General features: G+C 36.5%; 1 protein-coding gene across 1 annotated transcript in view; it reads right to left on the bottom strand.

Annotated features, from left to right (window-relative positions):
- The window catches only part of LOC103696764 (pre-mRNA-processing protein 40C), a 34,595-nt gene that overhangs the window by 10,611 nt on the left and 5,210 nt on the right, over window positions 1-18,774 (bottom strand). Inside the window, 14 exon segments of the mRNA XM_039118558.1 lie at window positions 90-200; window positions 292-338; window positions 341-401; window positions 533-685; window positions 4,996-5,079; window positions 5,494-5,691; window positions 5,693-5,959; window positions 10,752-10,830; window positions 12,924-12,961; window positions 13,076-13,239; window positions 13,321-13,978; window positions 14,060-14,227; window positions 14,329-14,478; window positions 14,573-14,994. Of these exon segments, the coding sequence (XP_038974486.1) occupies window positions 90-200; window positions 292-338; window positions 341-401; window positions 533-685; window positions 4,996-5,079; window positions 5,494-5,691; window positions 5,693-5,959; window positions 10,752-10,830; window positions 12,924-12,961; window positions 13,076-13,239; window positions 13,321-13,978; window positions 14,060-14,227; window positions 14,329-14,478; window positions 14,573-14,989 (2,595 nt within the window). The 5' untranslated portion in view covers window positions 14,990-14,994.

Genomic DNA, 18,774 nt, shown 5'->3' on the forward strand with positions numbered 1-18,774 from the left:
TGTTTGAATGTGTTTGAATGCAGTGCACATGTAATAGTGTGACAAAATGGGGCATTCATATATCATAATTTGCAAGATGAGGCACTTACCCTGGACCATCGGCTAGTTGTAGTTATATCCTTATTGTCTCGAAGCATTGACTTGAAACTAGTCACAGCAGCCATGCGTATCGCTTGCATTTTATCTCAGCAGCCTTTACCCTATAGAAATCCACAAATGCATGCTAACATATCATGGAAGAGCTAGACACTACGGAGCATTATAAATTTACAACAGAAGGATCAGCTAAACATACTTCTCATTTAGGAGAAGCTCCCGCTCCTTACGATCTAAGTCCCAAATCGTGGATCACTGCCCCATTTTCTTTTAAATGTTTGATAGTCAGTTTTGTGATCAATTTCCTGATAGATTAGCTAGTCAGTGATGCTACTGTCATAATAAAATACCGCTGATGGGCACCAAAATACCAAAGGGAAACTTATTGCAAAATCTCATTAGAGAACAGTCAATTAATCAAATCATAATGAATGACAAGAGCATATGACCTCTGAGCTTCTTCTAATAATTGTTTAAAAGCATCAATTTGCAGCCTTCTGAGCTGCCCTTTCTCCTTGCGCTCTTCTTCCACACGAGTCCGAACATAGTGCTCGAATATAGCCTTCCGAGCAGAATAACTTGGGACAGCCTGCAATGAAACTCAATTTAAGTAAGACATATAATACAACTGGCATTTTAAACCCAGGTTAAAAAATTAACAATCTCAATTAAAGGAGAAGAAAGCCCTTGTTTACACAGATCAAATTATAATTGAAGCTACAGTACAGATGAAGAATACAAAGAAACACTTCTATATAGGTTTAAAAAATTGACAATGTCAATTAAAGGACAAAGAAAGCGCTTGTTTACACAGATCAAAAATCTAATTGAGCTCCAAATAAAGATGAAGAATATGAAGAAACACTTCTATAGAATAAAAAAATAAATAGTACGAAAGCAAAAAGACAGCACTTGTTTACAAAGCTTTAAAATTAAATCATAGCTAGAGTCATGAGGATGATTCATCTTGTATTGCAGGAAACATTTATTAAAAGAATAGATTATCCCATATATTTTTTGCCTAAAAGACATGCCAAGATGTAAATGTTCAAGTGAGGTCTATGATTTTCAACAAAAAAAACAATCAAAACACTTCTGAATAGGACTCCAGGACCCCACAGAAAGAAGGATTATTTGGGATTAATGTGCATCAGGGTGTTCTCTCCATCTCTGAATCTAAGAAAACGAAGGTTATAGGACTCGAAGCTTAATTTAAGGAAGGTGATAGATCAAAAAAAGGAAAAAAAGGGAGAAAAGACGAAAAGAAAAAAGAAAGGGGCACTCCCATCAAGTGGATGGATTTTCAGCTACCATAACCAAACTGAGCTAAGAGCATCAAGCTATGTAAAGGATAGCAAGTCTTTAGGACAAAGATTATAGACATTGCTTGAAGCAGGCACATTACGACCACCTTGTTTGTGTATTTCTTGAAAACTGAAAGATGATCTATCTAATGGACACGGCCAATCCAATCTGCAACAAGTGTTTCAGCTAAAAAACCTTTTCCCCTCATAAAAATACAGATAATATGAAAATTGCTGACATTATAGTGTGTATACCTTCCAGCAATTAGCACAGCTATACTATTTAATCCTCTATGTTATGTTAAGAGATTTTTAACCAGGAAGGTCTAACCAAACGGTATTACAGCTGCAAATCAACAGACCCAAGTGTAACAATATCTAGAAATGTTTCAAAGTTATATTACCATCCTACCATAATAAGAGATTCATTAAACTTCCTTTTATTCCATTTATGTTTATATCGATGGATATCCATGCACAAATTCATTCATTTGATCTTTGTATAAATGTCATTATGTTAATGTCATCAGTGAAAATGCCAAATGTAAGTCAAACCAAAATAGGTGCAAACCAGGAGCCTCAACTTACACAACCCTCGGACAAGCAGGGATTATCTTTACAATAAAGCAAGGATGCTTGAAGAGTTAAAGCAGCACATTCTTGAAGTTCATCAGCATGAAACTAAATAGATCCATCCTATAATCCATTAGAGAGCTGAATGGAAAGACTATGCCATAACATAATCATCAAGTATAACCCAACTATTTGGAGTTGGTTTGAAATCTTATTCACCGTCATTATATCAAGGGCTGCCTCTGGGATTATTGCAAGGTTTCTTAAATCTTTTCCCACAACTTCCATCCATGTTATCTTAAGTGTTCTCATCTTCCTAATCTTTTGACAGAGGTTTACAGCATGTTTCAAAACCACCAGAATGGGATGGTTATGATCAGTACCGGTATCATTCCAGCACAAAACTGGCACGATGAGAAGTTGCCAAAATGCTGAAACAGCTATATTGGTACTGTACTAGCCGTAACATCCATGCGGGTGCATACAGGTGGTATCACACCAGCTGTGCTAGTTTGGTCTGGATGATTTTCAATTTTTTTGGAATCAATTAGTTTCAGTGCATATCGTCAATACCAATACTATCAAGGTTCGCCATCTCGGTATAGGACCCATACCGATGCCACACTAGCACAGTATTGGTACGGTACGGTACGGAATTTTTTTGGAGTACCGAATGTCGATACCGGTACGCCGCCTGTACTGGATACGGTACCAGTACCGAATCAATATGATACGGTATCCCCTGTACCGCCCGGTTCGGGCTGGTACAACATACCTTGGATACTATACTATTCCGACTGAAAAATGGTATGGGTCCGGCAACAATATTTAAAACTTTGGATTCTAGTAACCACTCTATGTCAGTCTTCCCCATTGCACATGCTCATACTATCTCAATTAATTTCCCGTCACTGTCTTCAATTAATGCAACCTCTGTGACTATTCTAGTATACCATATGCTTGTTCCTCACTCAATCCATCCTAATTTTACCATACATCCATGCAACATTGTTTGCTTCTGTTATCCTTGGACCTCACTCAATCCCTGCCATGACAACACAATTGACATACCGAAGCTACTATAATGTCTGCTATTGCTCCAACAAACATGTCTATACCGTATACCTGTTCCTCACTCCATCTTTCCTAATTCTACTATACACGATGCAACATAGTCTACTTCTGTTACCTTTGACCGTATAAAAAAATAGAAACTTGGAGCAAATCCTAGCACAAACCCCACCAGGACAATAACACTCTTGACATGCCACAACTACTACAAATGTTTGTATAGCTCCAACAAACATGTCAGCAATAATAACAAGTATGTTCCACCATGGAAAACTAACAAATCTAAACAAGCCATATTGCCAGGTTTATGAGCAGGAATTTATGGAACAGCAATAAAGGACAATGATTTCTAGAAATAATCAAATTCTAGTATCAATATCTTATCAAGATACAGTCAACTTTATAGTGCCCTGAAACCCTTAGGTATGCATGAAAAGATATTAAGCAATTGGATTATCGAGGCTGCTTCAACTACAAAGAAGCAGTCTGGCAATAGATACTAGCAAAGTTCTCATGTTTATTGTTCTTCTTTACTCAGGATATGCAGTTCTTATAACTTGTGAAGAAACATGGGCAATTTTCCACAAAATGAAAACAAAGAACCAAGATGCTGAACATATATAAAGAGAGAGACATGCATGAACCCACACAAGTGCACACATAGGCGGAGGCACAGACACGCACATGATGTGCGCGAGCACACAAACATATAAATATGCATCCATATACATGCATAGATATAAATATATATGTACATACATTGTGTCCTTATATATGTTTGTATCCTTACAGATGGATATGTATATGCATATTGTACATATATACTATAACTCGATGCTCGTTATGCACGTGCACTATGTGGTGCAAAATACTACCTTCACTTTTTTTATTGGAGAGAGAGAGAGAGAGAGAGCTTTTAACTAGTTTTCCCCTCCAAAATGGGATCCCAAATATTATCTTGTTTATGTTCCTTCTCTTGTCTAGGGACTTGGGTCTCTTAGTGCACAACTAAAAATCGCCAGGCTAAGGACTTCAGCAGCCACGTGGCACTGTGGAAACTGAAAACATGGAAACTTTTGGAACCCAGCACGCATAAACAAATATTATTTTCTCTTCACAAAATTGCAATAGTTGTGATTTTTTTCAAGGTTAGTTATAGATCCCATGAAGACCATAGCATCAAAAGGAGCCTCAGGCCTCCAAAGTATGCAATCAGTGGTTACATATACCATTAATCTCCAAGACACAGAGTGAAAACTCAGGTTTAACCACTTAAACTTGTTTCCAAGATGCCAGTCCCAGTAATAATAAGACTCAGATTCACAGAAGCTATCTCCAACTAAAGTAAATTCAGTTTTCTTCCTATCCAACCCCACTCATAAGAATTCTCTAACCACTTCTTGTGCCAACACAAGAAGAATTGTTGCACCACATAACCACCTGGGACTTCACCTAGTCGAGCTCACAGACCTAATCCAAAACAAATACAAGTAGGTTTGCAATCGTACCCTTTGGCCTCTTCTTTACAATGAGTGTGACCCCAAAAACACTTCTCAAACCTCTGCCATCAGCAGCCGGTCTCCACAACCATATGAAGAGAGTAAGTCATCTTCCCCCTTGTAGATCCTAATCTCTCATATTAATATCCAAGCAAGGCAAGTCAACAACTTTATAACCTAAAATAACCCACCAGCATATAATGACCTAAAGAAACAAAATAAACATATGCAATCCAAAAGTCTAACACCTCAAGAATATAATTGGGAATAAATCAGAAGGCAAATAGATAGCACAGCCCAGTATCATGATAGAAGAATACAAATAAAGTAAAAGAGAAGAAATAAAGTTCACCCTGTCACAAGTGATCACCATAAATGGGTCTAACAAACCTGAGCCATGGGGGTCCAGTTGTAGGAAAGGCCGAAAATTCATAACTTTAGACTCAACAAACCTTAAAGCGTGGATCAAACACTATCTTTGGCAGCTCTTTATCCCACTTCGAAAATGGCGCCACTCCTCGTTCTTTAAGCATTTCCTTTACAATGGAAAATATATGACAAAGCATAAATGTCAAGTTTAGAACCAAGCTTCAAATAGGAAAACCAAATGAATTGAGAAGTAGCATTAAATTTGGCAAAAACATGGAAGAATAATAAAAATTCTACTTTTCTTTTTTTCAGTAGAAGCATTCAATACAAGCAAAAGTTACAAAAGAGCTGGTACCTCAACAAATATAACAAAAGTTAACATGGATATTATCAAAGTTGAAATACCAATTGGATGGTTGGACTAGTTTGAATAAATTGGAAATCACAAATTATTGGATGGATCGAACCATTTGCCATTTGAAGCAACAAAATAACAAAATATAAACCTTATACACTAGGCTTTCAACTGACATGGTACTTCAAGCAAATCACTTAAAGAATGCATGAAGGAAAAAAATTACCTTGAACTGAATAATGCACTCCTCTTTACTCGGACCACTTTCCTCATCATCTGAATCAGATGAGGAATCTGACATATTTCCATCATCTTTAACTTTGTCTTTGTTATTTGTCCCTTGTTGTTCCTTAGCTGCAGTCTCAACTGCTTTTGAGCCACTTAAATCAGATGCAGCTGGTCCAGAAGTTGGGGCAGGTGAGGATGTGATAGGAGTTACCAGCATCCTGCAGTTTCTTTTTAACCAAATCCAATGCAGATGAAGAAACTGGTGCACCTGAAGTCCTAAGAGCCATAGAATCACGACCACCTGTCTCCACAGCAGGAGCACTCATACTAATAGGAGCAGATCCTTTATCAGCTACATTTTGTAGTTCATTCGCATGTAATTGATTTGCATTTCTTTTCAGGGTATCACTCTCTTGAGCCTTTCTCAGCTCCAAAATTTCCGCTGGGACTTGCCAGCTACTAACCTGAATTTTCCAAAACCTTATTAATGCCAGATACACCAGTACGCAGGTAGAGGTAGTAGATACAAAAAAAAAAATCAGCGATCATATGGCTTCCATTAATGGAAATGGTTGTCATAATTGTTGAATAAATATCTAAAAATTCCTTACTAGCACTTGAGTAGCGTTAATAAGTCAAATTCTATAATTAGGCCTATGAGTTACAATTGGAATGCTATACCAACAAAACTGATTTAACATATTTGGGTTTCCCCTGGCACAATTATTTGATGCTTCCTGAAACATTCTCCAATGATTTGATCAAAAGCACTAAATCAGCAGTTAAAAACCCTTTTTTGTAGATAATTACTGTTGGAAGTCCTCAGCTTAATCAAAAGTAGCATATTAAGTCAGCAAAATAAATTACAAAACGTCTCTTGAGAAGATGAGCATTTCAATGATGGAAATATAATTTTTACAACTACTAGAAGTCCAAAAGGTCACATTAGTTTAATGATTAGAGCTAAAGACCCCTCCCGACTAGCCATAAATGAAACAATAGAAGAAATAAGACAATTCTATATACTTTGCTTCTTTGAAAAAGAGAGTAAAAAATAACCTGACATTTTGCTGGAATTGAATTTTTCATCATTTAGGATTATGCATTGTGAAGGTGATGGCGTATTAATTAGCAGTGCCATAAGGGTCTCAGGTGCTCATATCTTTGTCTTCTCAGGTGTTCATGTCAGTCTCATTGTGTTTACACATATTAACGACTCTTGCATAATGTTTCAGATAACTTATGGACCAAAAATAAAATAGTAGATATTTGATTTATGACATCTTTTGCTGTTTAAAACAGACTATATTTCTTTAAGCAAAATTTTGACTGGAAGGCTGCAAATATCCAATTATCTCACAAAACACAGAGTGGTGTCAAAAGAACCAAGATTAGTAAATACAAACAACTTTTAGCTAAAACATCTGAACTAGCATAATGCAGAAGCATGTTGAATCTAATGCTTCGAGAACATAATAAGGGTTCAATTAATGCATTATAACTTAGTCATCTTATAATATGATTTCCTTATCAATTTCTTTACATTGCTTGTAGGAATAAAGAAAGATATAATAGTTATTACTGCTTAATCTGTGACTAGTATCAGTCATCAGTTATGCAGCTTGATAAATTTATTTAGGGCAAGCATAAAGAAAGTTAAGTTGAATGGAAAGAAGGTGAAGAGACACATGATTTAAGTTGTGCTTTGAAGGCTTATGTGAGACGGAAGCATAACGTGTCATTTGGGAACACTTTCTTTTTCTTATTTTTAGAAATAGAAGAAATAGAATTTTTGGTCTATATTATGCCTAAACTTTTAAACATATAAACATGTTTGAAATAGTCAATTATTTTAAAAAAAGATAAACATAATGACGGTGGTCGAGGCAGTGATGGTAGTGGCAAAGATAGTGGAGGATGTAGGTAGTGGCGAAGCGACAATAGTGGCGAAGGTGCTAACTATGTGGCAATAGCAATGGTGGTAGGGGCACCAATGCTATAGTGGTGGCAGCAATGATAATAGTAGTGCCGCAGAGGTCAAGATGGCAGCAGCAATATAGCAGAGTTGAAGGTGGTGGCAGCAGCGATTGTGGTGATGGTGATGGCAACGGCAATAGTAGCAATGATGATGATGGAGACGACAACTATGGCAGAGACAGCAACAGCGGCACAGCTATTTGGTGGAGGAGACGGCGGTGGTGGCAATGGTAGTGGTGGAGAGGATGATGGTGGTGGTGGCATTAATGGCGCAATGGTGGAGGTGGCGTCGATGGTGGTATCACATGAATTTCTTGTTTTTGAAAATAGTAAAAGTAAAAAATTTCATACTTCCATTTTTCTAGAAAAATGAAATGACTTTCAAAAACAAAGAAAGAAAAAACAATTGCATCAACTATGTTTTTGGCCTCAATTTCTATGATTTTATTTTTAAAAAATAAGAAATGAAAGCAATGCCAAACAAGATCTAAATAATGTGGCCTTGCTTTGCAAGATTTTGTCTAGAATTTTTTTTTCTCCCTCTTTTCTTGTTTCCCTCACTTCTCCCTCACTTTATCAAATTAGTCTAAATTAGTCAAAGGATTAGCATAGAGATATTAATATTCTTTAATAAGCCACTTGCCAGTATAATTTAAACTATATAAGTTCAAAACATCAATGACCAAATCCGACAATTTAAGAAGCTCTTCAGTCTGTTGATTTCACATTTACTGACTGTTAAATTTGAGAAGTGCAATGTAGATCACAAAATAACGACCCCCCAATGCACCATGTTAGGTGAGCTTGTCCACTACTTAGTTGGCATCCACCTGGTATGTCTAAATCTCGCCTCTCTTTCAAATGGTGAACACATTCTACCATATAATCTACTAGCTAAGATAGGGTATTTTCCAATATTATTCATGCATTTCAAAGCATGAGTATCTTTAACACCCACTTCTTTCTTAATCTTAAAAATTTTGAGGAAACAAGAACATGAACAGATGTCATAATCCCAACTCAAGTAGTCTGGGTAACTTTTGATGGCTATGGTTGTGGTTACATCATTATGCCTCAATGCAGTTATAAAAATCCACTTTGAAATATGCTTCATTCAGATGCCCAAGTCATAAGCACACCAATCTTGGCATCACTAGGAATTCTAGACGATGATCCACCATTTCAGAATGAGCCCCATGTTTATCAAAGATAAACATGTCGACATAACTGCCTTAATGCTTAAATAGGTCATTCAAGAGAATTCATTATAAATTTTCTAAAACGAAGAGAAACATGGGGTATCATAAGTCAACACAACAAATTCAGCATACCTATCCAATAGGTAAATACATATATGTCCAAGGAATATGTCCCATAATATATCAAATTGTCTAACTTATAACCACTTCCATAACCACTAAGCTTTGAAAACAGGCCAACCTTTTCTTTGCTCTTGCATGAAACTCCATTTAATTAGATACACTGTTTTTTCAAAATGATCTGAAAGCTCCACAACAAAGTTCTTTTAAATGCTTAATTCATCATTCACAATTACAGAGATATGGAGCACCACAATAACGAGTCTTTGTGCAGAAAAGGTTACAGATGACATTTTGATACAGTAATAGGTTATTATGGGGTAGGCTCCATGTTTAAATAGACTTGGATAAGTGTCAGGTGCAACCGCATGTCAAAGTAGCTGATCCTTTTTATGCTCTGATAATTTCCTCCTGTAGACTTATCAACCCAAGTACCTTACCTGCATCCATGGCTAAGTTTCAAGTGTGGGTAATTCAGGGTAAATTGAAGGGTTTGAAGAAGCCTAGTGTTGGATATGGTCTAGAATAAATATATAATTAGGAGATAAGGTTTTTAATGAGAATGATGGTTAGGGAGTCTATAGGTTTTTTGAGCTGAAGTGCAAACAGCATACCCAATGGATCTGCATAAATAAAGGTGCCGTCCAACAATGAAAAGAAAAGAGGAAGAATTCTGTGCTACAGCAACTAGGAATTTACCTAGCCGAAAATACACCATCATCCCATTCTAAGGTCTCATCATGGAGAAAGAGGGTAAAATTTCTACAAATTTGTAATATAAAACTAATAGGAATTAACACTTTACATATGCCTCAAGATAATTATGTCATCATCCTCATCCTCAAAAGGTCACATCATAGAGCAAGAAGGTAAAATTCCTACAAAATTGTAACTTACAACTAATATGACTCTATGTTCTTGACTAAGCCTTCATTGGGGTCCTAGTATTAGCCAAAACACATATTAGCCTCTTTTCTTATCATGTTAGCTCCACTTAATTAAGGAAAAACTAGGAGTTAAACCTACAATCTCCAGTCCTAGTCCCCTCTAAAGAAACCAAGTTTCTGCTTTCACACCACATTACTTAAATCATAATAACGATGATACTTGTTCCAGCAATAAGTTTCAGGAGCAATAGTTCATATCGGTAAAAAGAGTAGGTTACAGTTAAGCAGTCCATTGATAGGACAAGTTCCTTTTTGTTCAATGTTAAAGACCAGTCCGTGACAGAATGGAACAAAAGAAAGGAGAAAAAGAATAAAATGTTAAATTCTTCCTTTTATGGTTCCATCGTTACAACCAAAAGGAAGAAATAAAGGAAAACACAACCAAGTAGATATTTCTCATTGAATATTTCAAACCTCATTATTCAACAAACACACTTTTTAACTTGCTCCATCATCCAATTTGATATCAAAGTTTTGATAAACAATGGTTCCCCTCCTCTCTCCATCTCACACAGTGATGAAAACCTAACCTTCTTTATTTAACAAAGTTACTCGCTCTGTTAATTAAAATTAAGGGTGTAGTTTGCTAGACTTTTTCTTCAAGAGCAAGACCACTATTGTTCAAAAGAACTAATGGAATAAACAACTAAGTTTGACAGATTAGCATCTTCATGAACACACATAACACACAAAACATATTACTGATTGCCAACAACATTTTTTTAATACATCTACTGCATGGAACTCTTGTGGCTTCAGTGTCCACCCAAACTGACTAATCTCACATCCGAACCATTCAGACCTATATTCTGCAACCATAACATAAGTGACAATATAACAGCCATGATCAAGAACAGTAGAGCCTTCCCTGAATGTATCAATATGAGAAATTACATTCCTAAACATTTATGAGTTATGACAATAATATACGATTCAACAACGCATGCTCATTAGCATAGGCACAACAATCCGTTCAGGGTTCATACAACATAGAGGGCTAAAAACAGAGCTACCTTGTTCTTGGCATCATAGTAGTACTTCCTTCCATCATTTGTAGTTACTAACGTCCAATTGGTACCAGCCAACTTCTCCCTGAGCAAATAATAAGAGAAAAAGAAATAGTATTAAATATACGATATGCAATATGTATTATAAGTCATAACTCCCACTTTTCAGCAAATTAGAGAATGAGCCATCTTGCTGAGACCACAAGTAGAATATCAGAGATTGACTCTAGTGAGACACAATCATGTTACTACACAACAAGTGTGTGATATCAATAGCATGCCCATCGAAGATGTCAAGAACAATACTGTTACATATGGGTCCACAAGTACATGATACAAAAGATTGCATCAAGGCATATTTTCTAACATGATATCACTGATCATATACAGAGATTCTCTTATTGTAGAAAACTGGTGTTCTCTAACATGTTCCTTCTAAACAAATGTTTGTGGAGTCACTTGCAGTACTAGTCAATGCTATGTCCAACAAGCAGACAAGTGTTGTGTGAAGAAACATAACCCACTGCATGGTATCACAAGTCATAAAAAGTTTCAGCAACAGCAATTAGAATGTCCATACTAATTAAATGGTAATCTTTTGTGGCCAGATTCGCCAACCTTTCTTTTGTCATGGCCGTGCCTTTCTTAGACTCCTAGTGCAATGAGTATAGAAGGAAACAGAAGGTCACTCATATCTATGCCATCTCCCAATCAGATTCCCTACCCACATAATCTATTCAGTCATGGATCTTATGTTCGGCTTCTTAGTTTAATACGAAACAACCAGCCAAAATAATTTTATATTTTGAATTTCAAAAAGAAACCATGGATGAGAAGGCACATCAATTATCCCTCCCATTTACACCGCACTTCCTAATAGGGATTGAAGCACCAATATTGGTGGCTGTACCAGTACATTATCAGTATGTTATGGTAAATCCCTATCAATATGATATAACATAATGGCACATGGTACTGTATCATGTGTCAATACAGTACTCTACCGACGAGAAATATGACCAGACACCGTTATTCACCATCATGTACCACTATCTAAATCTTGTTTTCTAGAAATGTCTCCCCAAACACCTGAGGCTACTCCAACAGTCAACTTGAAGAAGAGTGTAAAAAACCAATACTCTTATCAGCATTTTTGCACTATGTATACCATGAGAAACTGATTTTTTTTTCTGGAAATGCAGTCTTAGCCTTAATCAGGAAGCATTACCCACACCAGTTTGAAGGATCAGGGCATAATCCAGGAAGGTGTGATGGACACTGAAACTGGCATCCTCTAAACTAAAGACAGATTTTTGACTCATGCAACTTTGCTATGAAACCTAGGACAGAAGGCCTCCCCCCCCCCCCTTTTTCTGAGAGAGAAAGAGAGATGGAGAGCAAAGACCTACTCAAGATTAACTAATCAGATACAGGTACTCCAGGGTGTGCCACCCAAGACTTCGACCTAGACCTTCCCCAAGGAGGGGGCAGGGGTATGATACTAGGCACGTTGGAAGATCTGCAATTTACTAGGGAGTTTAAGATCGAACTATTGAGAAGAAACCCTTAAGGTTTTCCAAACAGAATCCAAAAGAAAGGGAAGAGTGTAAAAAATTAATAAAGGGAGCCATCATTTTAAAGCATAAATTAAGTAGATGTTTAAAATATTATATTGGAGAGTGGGAAATCCATTTCCTTCTTCAATTTAATCCCTCTATTTTCTTTGGTGCAAAAATGAAAGCAATCTGTAGAAGAAATAACAAGTTTTTGAAACATTTCAATTGGTAAAATTATCTACCAATGAATGGTTAAGTCACATGACATACTTGACATGAATTAGAAAATTAAGCACAAATATTAAATATTTAAATCACTCACATGCCTCAAAATCCAATTACAGAATTTGAAATGCTTAAATTGGTAAAATTATCCATTATTGGATGTGCATAACATATTTATGCATGTATTGAAAAGAAAATCCATAACAATAAAGACAAGGTTTTTTCGATAAAAAAGAAAACATAACAATCACAGATAATTCTATGCTCCAGAAAAGTTTGTTATTGATACAAGTTGCAGAATAGTTGAGCTCAAGACTATTGATAAGCATTTGATTTTATATGATCCTCATAAAGTTGAACCACATAAAAACAATTAGGCTTGCTGTTTACTGCATACCATGAAACTGGAGTTGATCGAGCTGTAACGTTCTCTGGCTGCCAAAGGAAACCAAAGAAAGCAGATTAGTTAAGTAGCATTACCAAATAATCATATGCTGTCACTAGAATGAAGTCATATTACTTGATATAACAAGTCCTCTGTGCAAATACCTCCCCCTTAAAACTGGAAGGCTTTTCATATGTTGACTCCCCAGTTACAGAATTGTAGTAGTATATGACACCTGATTCTGTCTTGTGTGCCGTCCAGGCATCTGCCTCTTCATTCTTGGTACTTTCTCCATCCTTGTGGGGATCATTAGCTTGTTTTTCATGATCTGCAGGAAATTGAACAGGCCAGTGACAGAAATTTCAAACTAGTGGTTGTTTACCCAGTTAATCAAGAGAAATAACCATACCAATGCCTATAGAAGGTGATTCTATGCCAACATTGCTCCCAGACTGACTAGATCCCACGGTGGTTGCAGCTGGTCCATGATTTGCCACCGTGGAAACACCAGGAGGCTGGATACTGGGCAAAGGAATAGCAGGAGGTGGCATGCCATGCAATGGCAAGTGAAAAGGAGTAGGAAGTACGCCAGAATATGGTAGAAATGGGGCTCGCTGCATGCCTCCAGCTTGAGGAGGATGCAACCAAAGAGCCTGAGGGGGTGGAATGGTGCCTGGTACTGAAGGATAAGGTGCATAAAACTGCTGCTGAATATTTTGTTGAACTGGAACTGGAGTAGAAGTTGGTGGCAGAGAAACAGGCGATGGAACCATGGGCCTCAAAGGAGAAGAATTTGTGGCTGCTGGTTGACTTGTAACAGTAGAGGAAACTGTTGCAGAATTAGGTATTCCAGGGAGTCCCGGTGTTCCAACAAGCCCTGCCATCCCAGGATGGCCAGTAAAAGATGGAGTACTTGGCATCAAAATGCCCGAAGAGTTTGCATTAGGATTTATACCCGAGGCTGTGGAGAAACTTGATGGCACAGTGGCTGACAATTGTGCAGACTGAGAATCAACTGATGTTGTAATGGTAGTGCCATCTTCTCTCGCAACAGCATCAGAGGTACCCTGTGATCATCAAAAAAGGGTAAGATTAATTCATTAAATAATTTTTCACCATGCTAGCAAGAATTATGACCAAAAACATACTGTTGGAACCGCCAATGGCAACCGCATTGGTGCTGGACAACTTGGTGTAATAGCTCCAGGAACATTAGCACCAGGACGAACCGATTGCCCTGGAACTGGAGGTTGCAATGATCCAGCAGTAGTTGGTGGGGCAAACCTTCCACCTTGCAAGTTAACTTGATTTGCAGCCTGAAAAAGACAATAATAATGAAAACCAGAATTACAAATCCAATTACATAGAGAATAAGAATCATACAAATGACTTCCAATGGACAGGCCATGAGAATTACAGTAGTAAGTTGAAACTGCTGACCAGTTGCCGAGTTAGCATTAGCATTTGAAACCACATTATATGAAAATGAAGGTCTGTTTCCTAAAAATTGCCCCGGAACTGGTGGTTGAAGTGCTGATGCAGGCATTGGTGGAGTCAACCTCAAACCCTGCATTAAAATTGACTTGTATAAATTAAAAAAGATATCAAACTGAGAAATTGAAACTTCGAAATATGAGGAGCACAAGAAACTGAACACTAACAGGAGCAGATGAAGATTGTTGAGCACTCCCAGATGAAGAGTTCACCCTAGGAAATACACTGTAAGAAAATGAAGGAGCAGGGATAACATAGCCTTGTGGGGTAGCAAATTTTGCTCGAACAGGATCTTGAGATGGAGTGTTTGCATTTACAACAACACCCCTTGGAGGTGGTTGGCCTACAGAGGTCATTGTTGAAACAGTGACAGTCATTGATGGACCAGAATCTGTAGTTGGAGGGGATGTTACTGAAGTTATTGCAGTTGTAGCTGGTCCTCCGACTGAAGAAACTACCGTTGTAGAAGCCATAACTGAAACTGGTGGACTTGTAGCTGGTCCTCCGACAGGTGACTCTAAACCTTGGGATTTAGGTGTTGTGCTCGCTTGTGCCTCCTGTGCTAGCCAAGCTGGTGTCGACATTGTCTCTGTGAAAGGACAAAGGTAACGTGTAACATATTAGTATATTACCGCATTTATGTAAAATATCCTTGATGCTTCACATATGTGGCAGTCATTTATATATTAAGACATCCAACAGGCAACACTTCCATATATATTGAAACTCTAATGAGAGGTATCAACCTCCAGTTAAAGTGTTATACTGGTTATACCATTTAAATAAAATAAAAAGACAACAGAGTCATAGTTATGTTCGTTGGTATAAAAAAATGTAATATGCCAATACATCTCATATTTATACATTTTAATTACAATCCCATCACAATATATAATATACAGCAAGTAAGGGGAAACATACTGAGTTTAATGTCGGATATTTTTTTTGCAAGTTGAGCTCTGCTAAGATAACTGCCAGATAGCCAAAATGAGGTAGAAGAAAACCAGGATTTAGATCATGTTACGCAAGGTTCTAAATACTGATGCCAAACCTCTACCATATCGGAATGGTACTGATGTCAAACCTCTACCTAGCGATGGTACGTACCCAAACTGAAAGCTTCAAAACAAATGAAAAACTATAGATATACACCAGTATAATCAGTATAGCACTGCCAGTATGTATCGGTACACATGGTGTCGACGTCCCAGCAACCATACAGATGCTAATTTCGCATCAAAATGGCATGTTACTCATCGTATCTTCCTGTTATGGCAATTCTTGAAACCATGATGTTACGTATACATGATTGTAGTTACAATTGTAATTTTGTTAGACATTGAGATCATGGATAAACAAATAGAGAATGAGAAACACAAAGAAGAAGCATTCTTCCAACCAATTGGGTAGGCTATGTGAATCTTATTTAACCATTCATTCATATTATTTTTGCATCATATGACTGTTATCTTTTGAAAATCCTTCCTCACAACTTCCAATTGTGTTAACCCAAGTCTTCTCTTCATTTTTCTAGAAACTAGAACAAATGCAACCCCATCCTGACCTGCATAAAATTATTGCAATGTTCATACCATCTCATTAGGTTCTCCATCACCCAGAATTATGAACATTAACCTCACAACCAACTTGCAAATGTAAAGTTCAGAATTATGTCAAACATCCAATTTTAAAATAAATACAAAAAGATCACAAATTATACGATCAACCTTAATTCCATTACTGCTAGAGATACAAAGCATAGACTTAGCAAGGACCCTTGTTTGCAAGTGATATGAAAGTAGAAACGACTAAAGTTATCTGATTCATTAAATAAAGTGGCTTCAGCAAATTTGAAAAGAAGTAAGCCATTGGAACTACATGGGATAGCAATAGAAGTTTAAAAAATGATTAAACAAGCTAAACATATGGTATAATATGAGGATCAAGGGAGTACACTGGTCTTCCAAGTTTAAAGACAAATAGTGGGCCTCTCCTCAGATACATTAAAGTACAATATAACTGATTTGGAAATTTATCTATTGCAACAACATATAATAATAAACATAATAAGGGTATGAAGCATTTTAAGTTGAAAAGGTAAAGAACCATATGGCCAACTATTAATATTTCTTTCTGCACCACCCCCTAGCTCCCCTTTGATAAGTCCAGCAATCAGGGGAAAGACAATAGGAAGGAGGAGTTGGGAGGCAAGAAGGTGAATGGAGATATTAAGGGAACAGAGGAACAATGATGCGTATAGTTTTTTTTTTTCTTTTGATTGATCATGCATACAGATTTCAAAAGCAATTTATTGCAGATTTTTAGCCATCTGATTTATTATTTTGATGCATACAAGGATTAATTTTGAGGTCTTTTGAGTTAAAAGTTCTAGATGCATAACTTGAGCTATACATGTTCATTTAGGCATTTGGGTTGTTGCAAAGCTAACTCCAATTCCTTCCAGTATTGTGTTCTGAGTTTTATCTAGTTCAATTTCAAAGTAGGCATAATATTTCCAAAAATGGATTAAGCTTCAGTTTCAGATTAGGAAAATTTTTGTTGGTTTTTTGGGGTGCCTTAGGAGTCATGTAGTTTTATTCGGGAAGAGTTCTGCAAGTATCCTGGTTGATTTAAGAGTCATCTATTAGTTGGCAGAATCAGGAATGGGTGCCGAAGCGGGTGTGGTGAGGTAGGGGAAGCGAATATTTTAGAGGCACTTTTAACTAGGAAATGTATAGGAAGTGTGGGTTCGACCTTCCTGAAAGATTCCAAAGCATATGGGTAACCCTAACTAGAAGATCACGGCTACTAAGATTCTTTTTGATGGTTGTATATATTGGGAAAACCTTGATTACAAATTCACAATGTATTTTATCTGATTAATGACCCGTTTTTATTTCTCGTGATGGATTCCATGATATTGTAAGTTAACCCCCTCAGCCCCCACACTTACATTTGCAAATATTGGTATCAAAATCTTGCTTAGTGTCTACAAAAGCATGGACTAACAAACAAAATATGTCAAGTGATTGATCAAATCAACAAAAACAAATCCATGAATCCATAGACACTTAAGCAAGGTTCTATTCCAATTAATTCATTAACCAACAAAGACAAGATGCTTTGCTCAAAAAATGAGAAGAATCCATAGACACTTAAGCAAGGCTCTATTCCAATTAATTCATTAACCAACAAAGACAAGATGCTTTGCTCAAAAAATGAGAAGAAGAAAACCCGCTCCTTGAAGAGTAACAAAGTGAAAGCTACGTATAATAAAACACAATAGAGAAAAAAGACAATAATTAACAATGTTATGCACACCCATATATAGAACACTGATACCATTCTAGTTGTACAAAACTTCCATTAACCTCTTCCTACCAAGATCCAACTCCATAACTTCAACCAAGACTCGCTTTCTTGAAAAGTCAAAACAAATCGATCTCTTTAAAGCCAAACTAGGATCAGATTCTTACTATTTGCATGACTAGCATCAGTTTGCATGCCAATGCATGTGTAGAAGGGAAAATATAATCAAAGGCTACAATTGATCATAATTTAATTACAAGAGTTCATCAAATTACATTAGCATATTACTTGACATATTCATGTCAGAATTGTAGTTTTGACCATAAAAATGCTTGATAGATAAGGTCAGGTAACTCAATTACACAACTATTCCAATTAGATTAATGTAATTGTTAATTGTTATAATAAAATTCATGTTAGAATTGTAGTTTGGAGATATGTTAGATCACATGGTCAAAGTCTATCGTAGTTCACATAGGACCCACAATCTTCCAAAAGGATTAAGTTTACACTGAAATATCAGTTTTCAGTGATCTAGGACTTGTTGAAAAGGTATTTTCGAGATTTGAAACTGATACTTCATGCTATGCTACCCAGACATTTGCATTTGACTCCAAAAACCCATGTAGGATTCGTATCCAAGTCGAATATGTATTAGACAAATGGATACGTATAAAGTTCTATCATTGCCACTTTTAAAGATTGCCGAAGAGTTGAACTCTTCCAACAATGGTTGTGGGCCACTTGTGGCCCTCTTTTTTCATGTTAGAAGTGATTTTTTTCCTTTTTACTAAATGTGCAAGGATGTAGATTTTCAAATAACCTTTTAAAATATCATTTTTCTTATATTCTTAAGTTAATTGGAAAGTTTGAATGAGAAACATATCTATTGAAAGATCTTAGCAAATAATATCTTCTTAAAATTTATTTTGATATTTAAATATAGAAGATTAAAAAGTACAAATATATATATAATTTAGTTAAAATTATAATTTTTCCTACACATCCATGTATATCCCTCTTTCCTTCTTGCCGAGTCAAACACTTGGATACGCGTCCA

Source organism: Phoenix dactylifera, unplaced genomic scaffold (assembly GCF_009389715.1).
Source record: "Phoenix dactylifera cultivar Barhee BC4 unplaced genomic scaffold, palm_55x_up_171113_PBpolish2nd_filt_p 000373F, whole genome shotgun sequence".
NCBI lineage: Eukaryota > Viridiplantae > Streptophyta > Magnoliopsida > Arecales > Arecaceae > Phoenix > Phoenix dactylifera.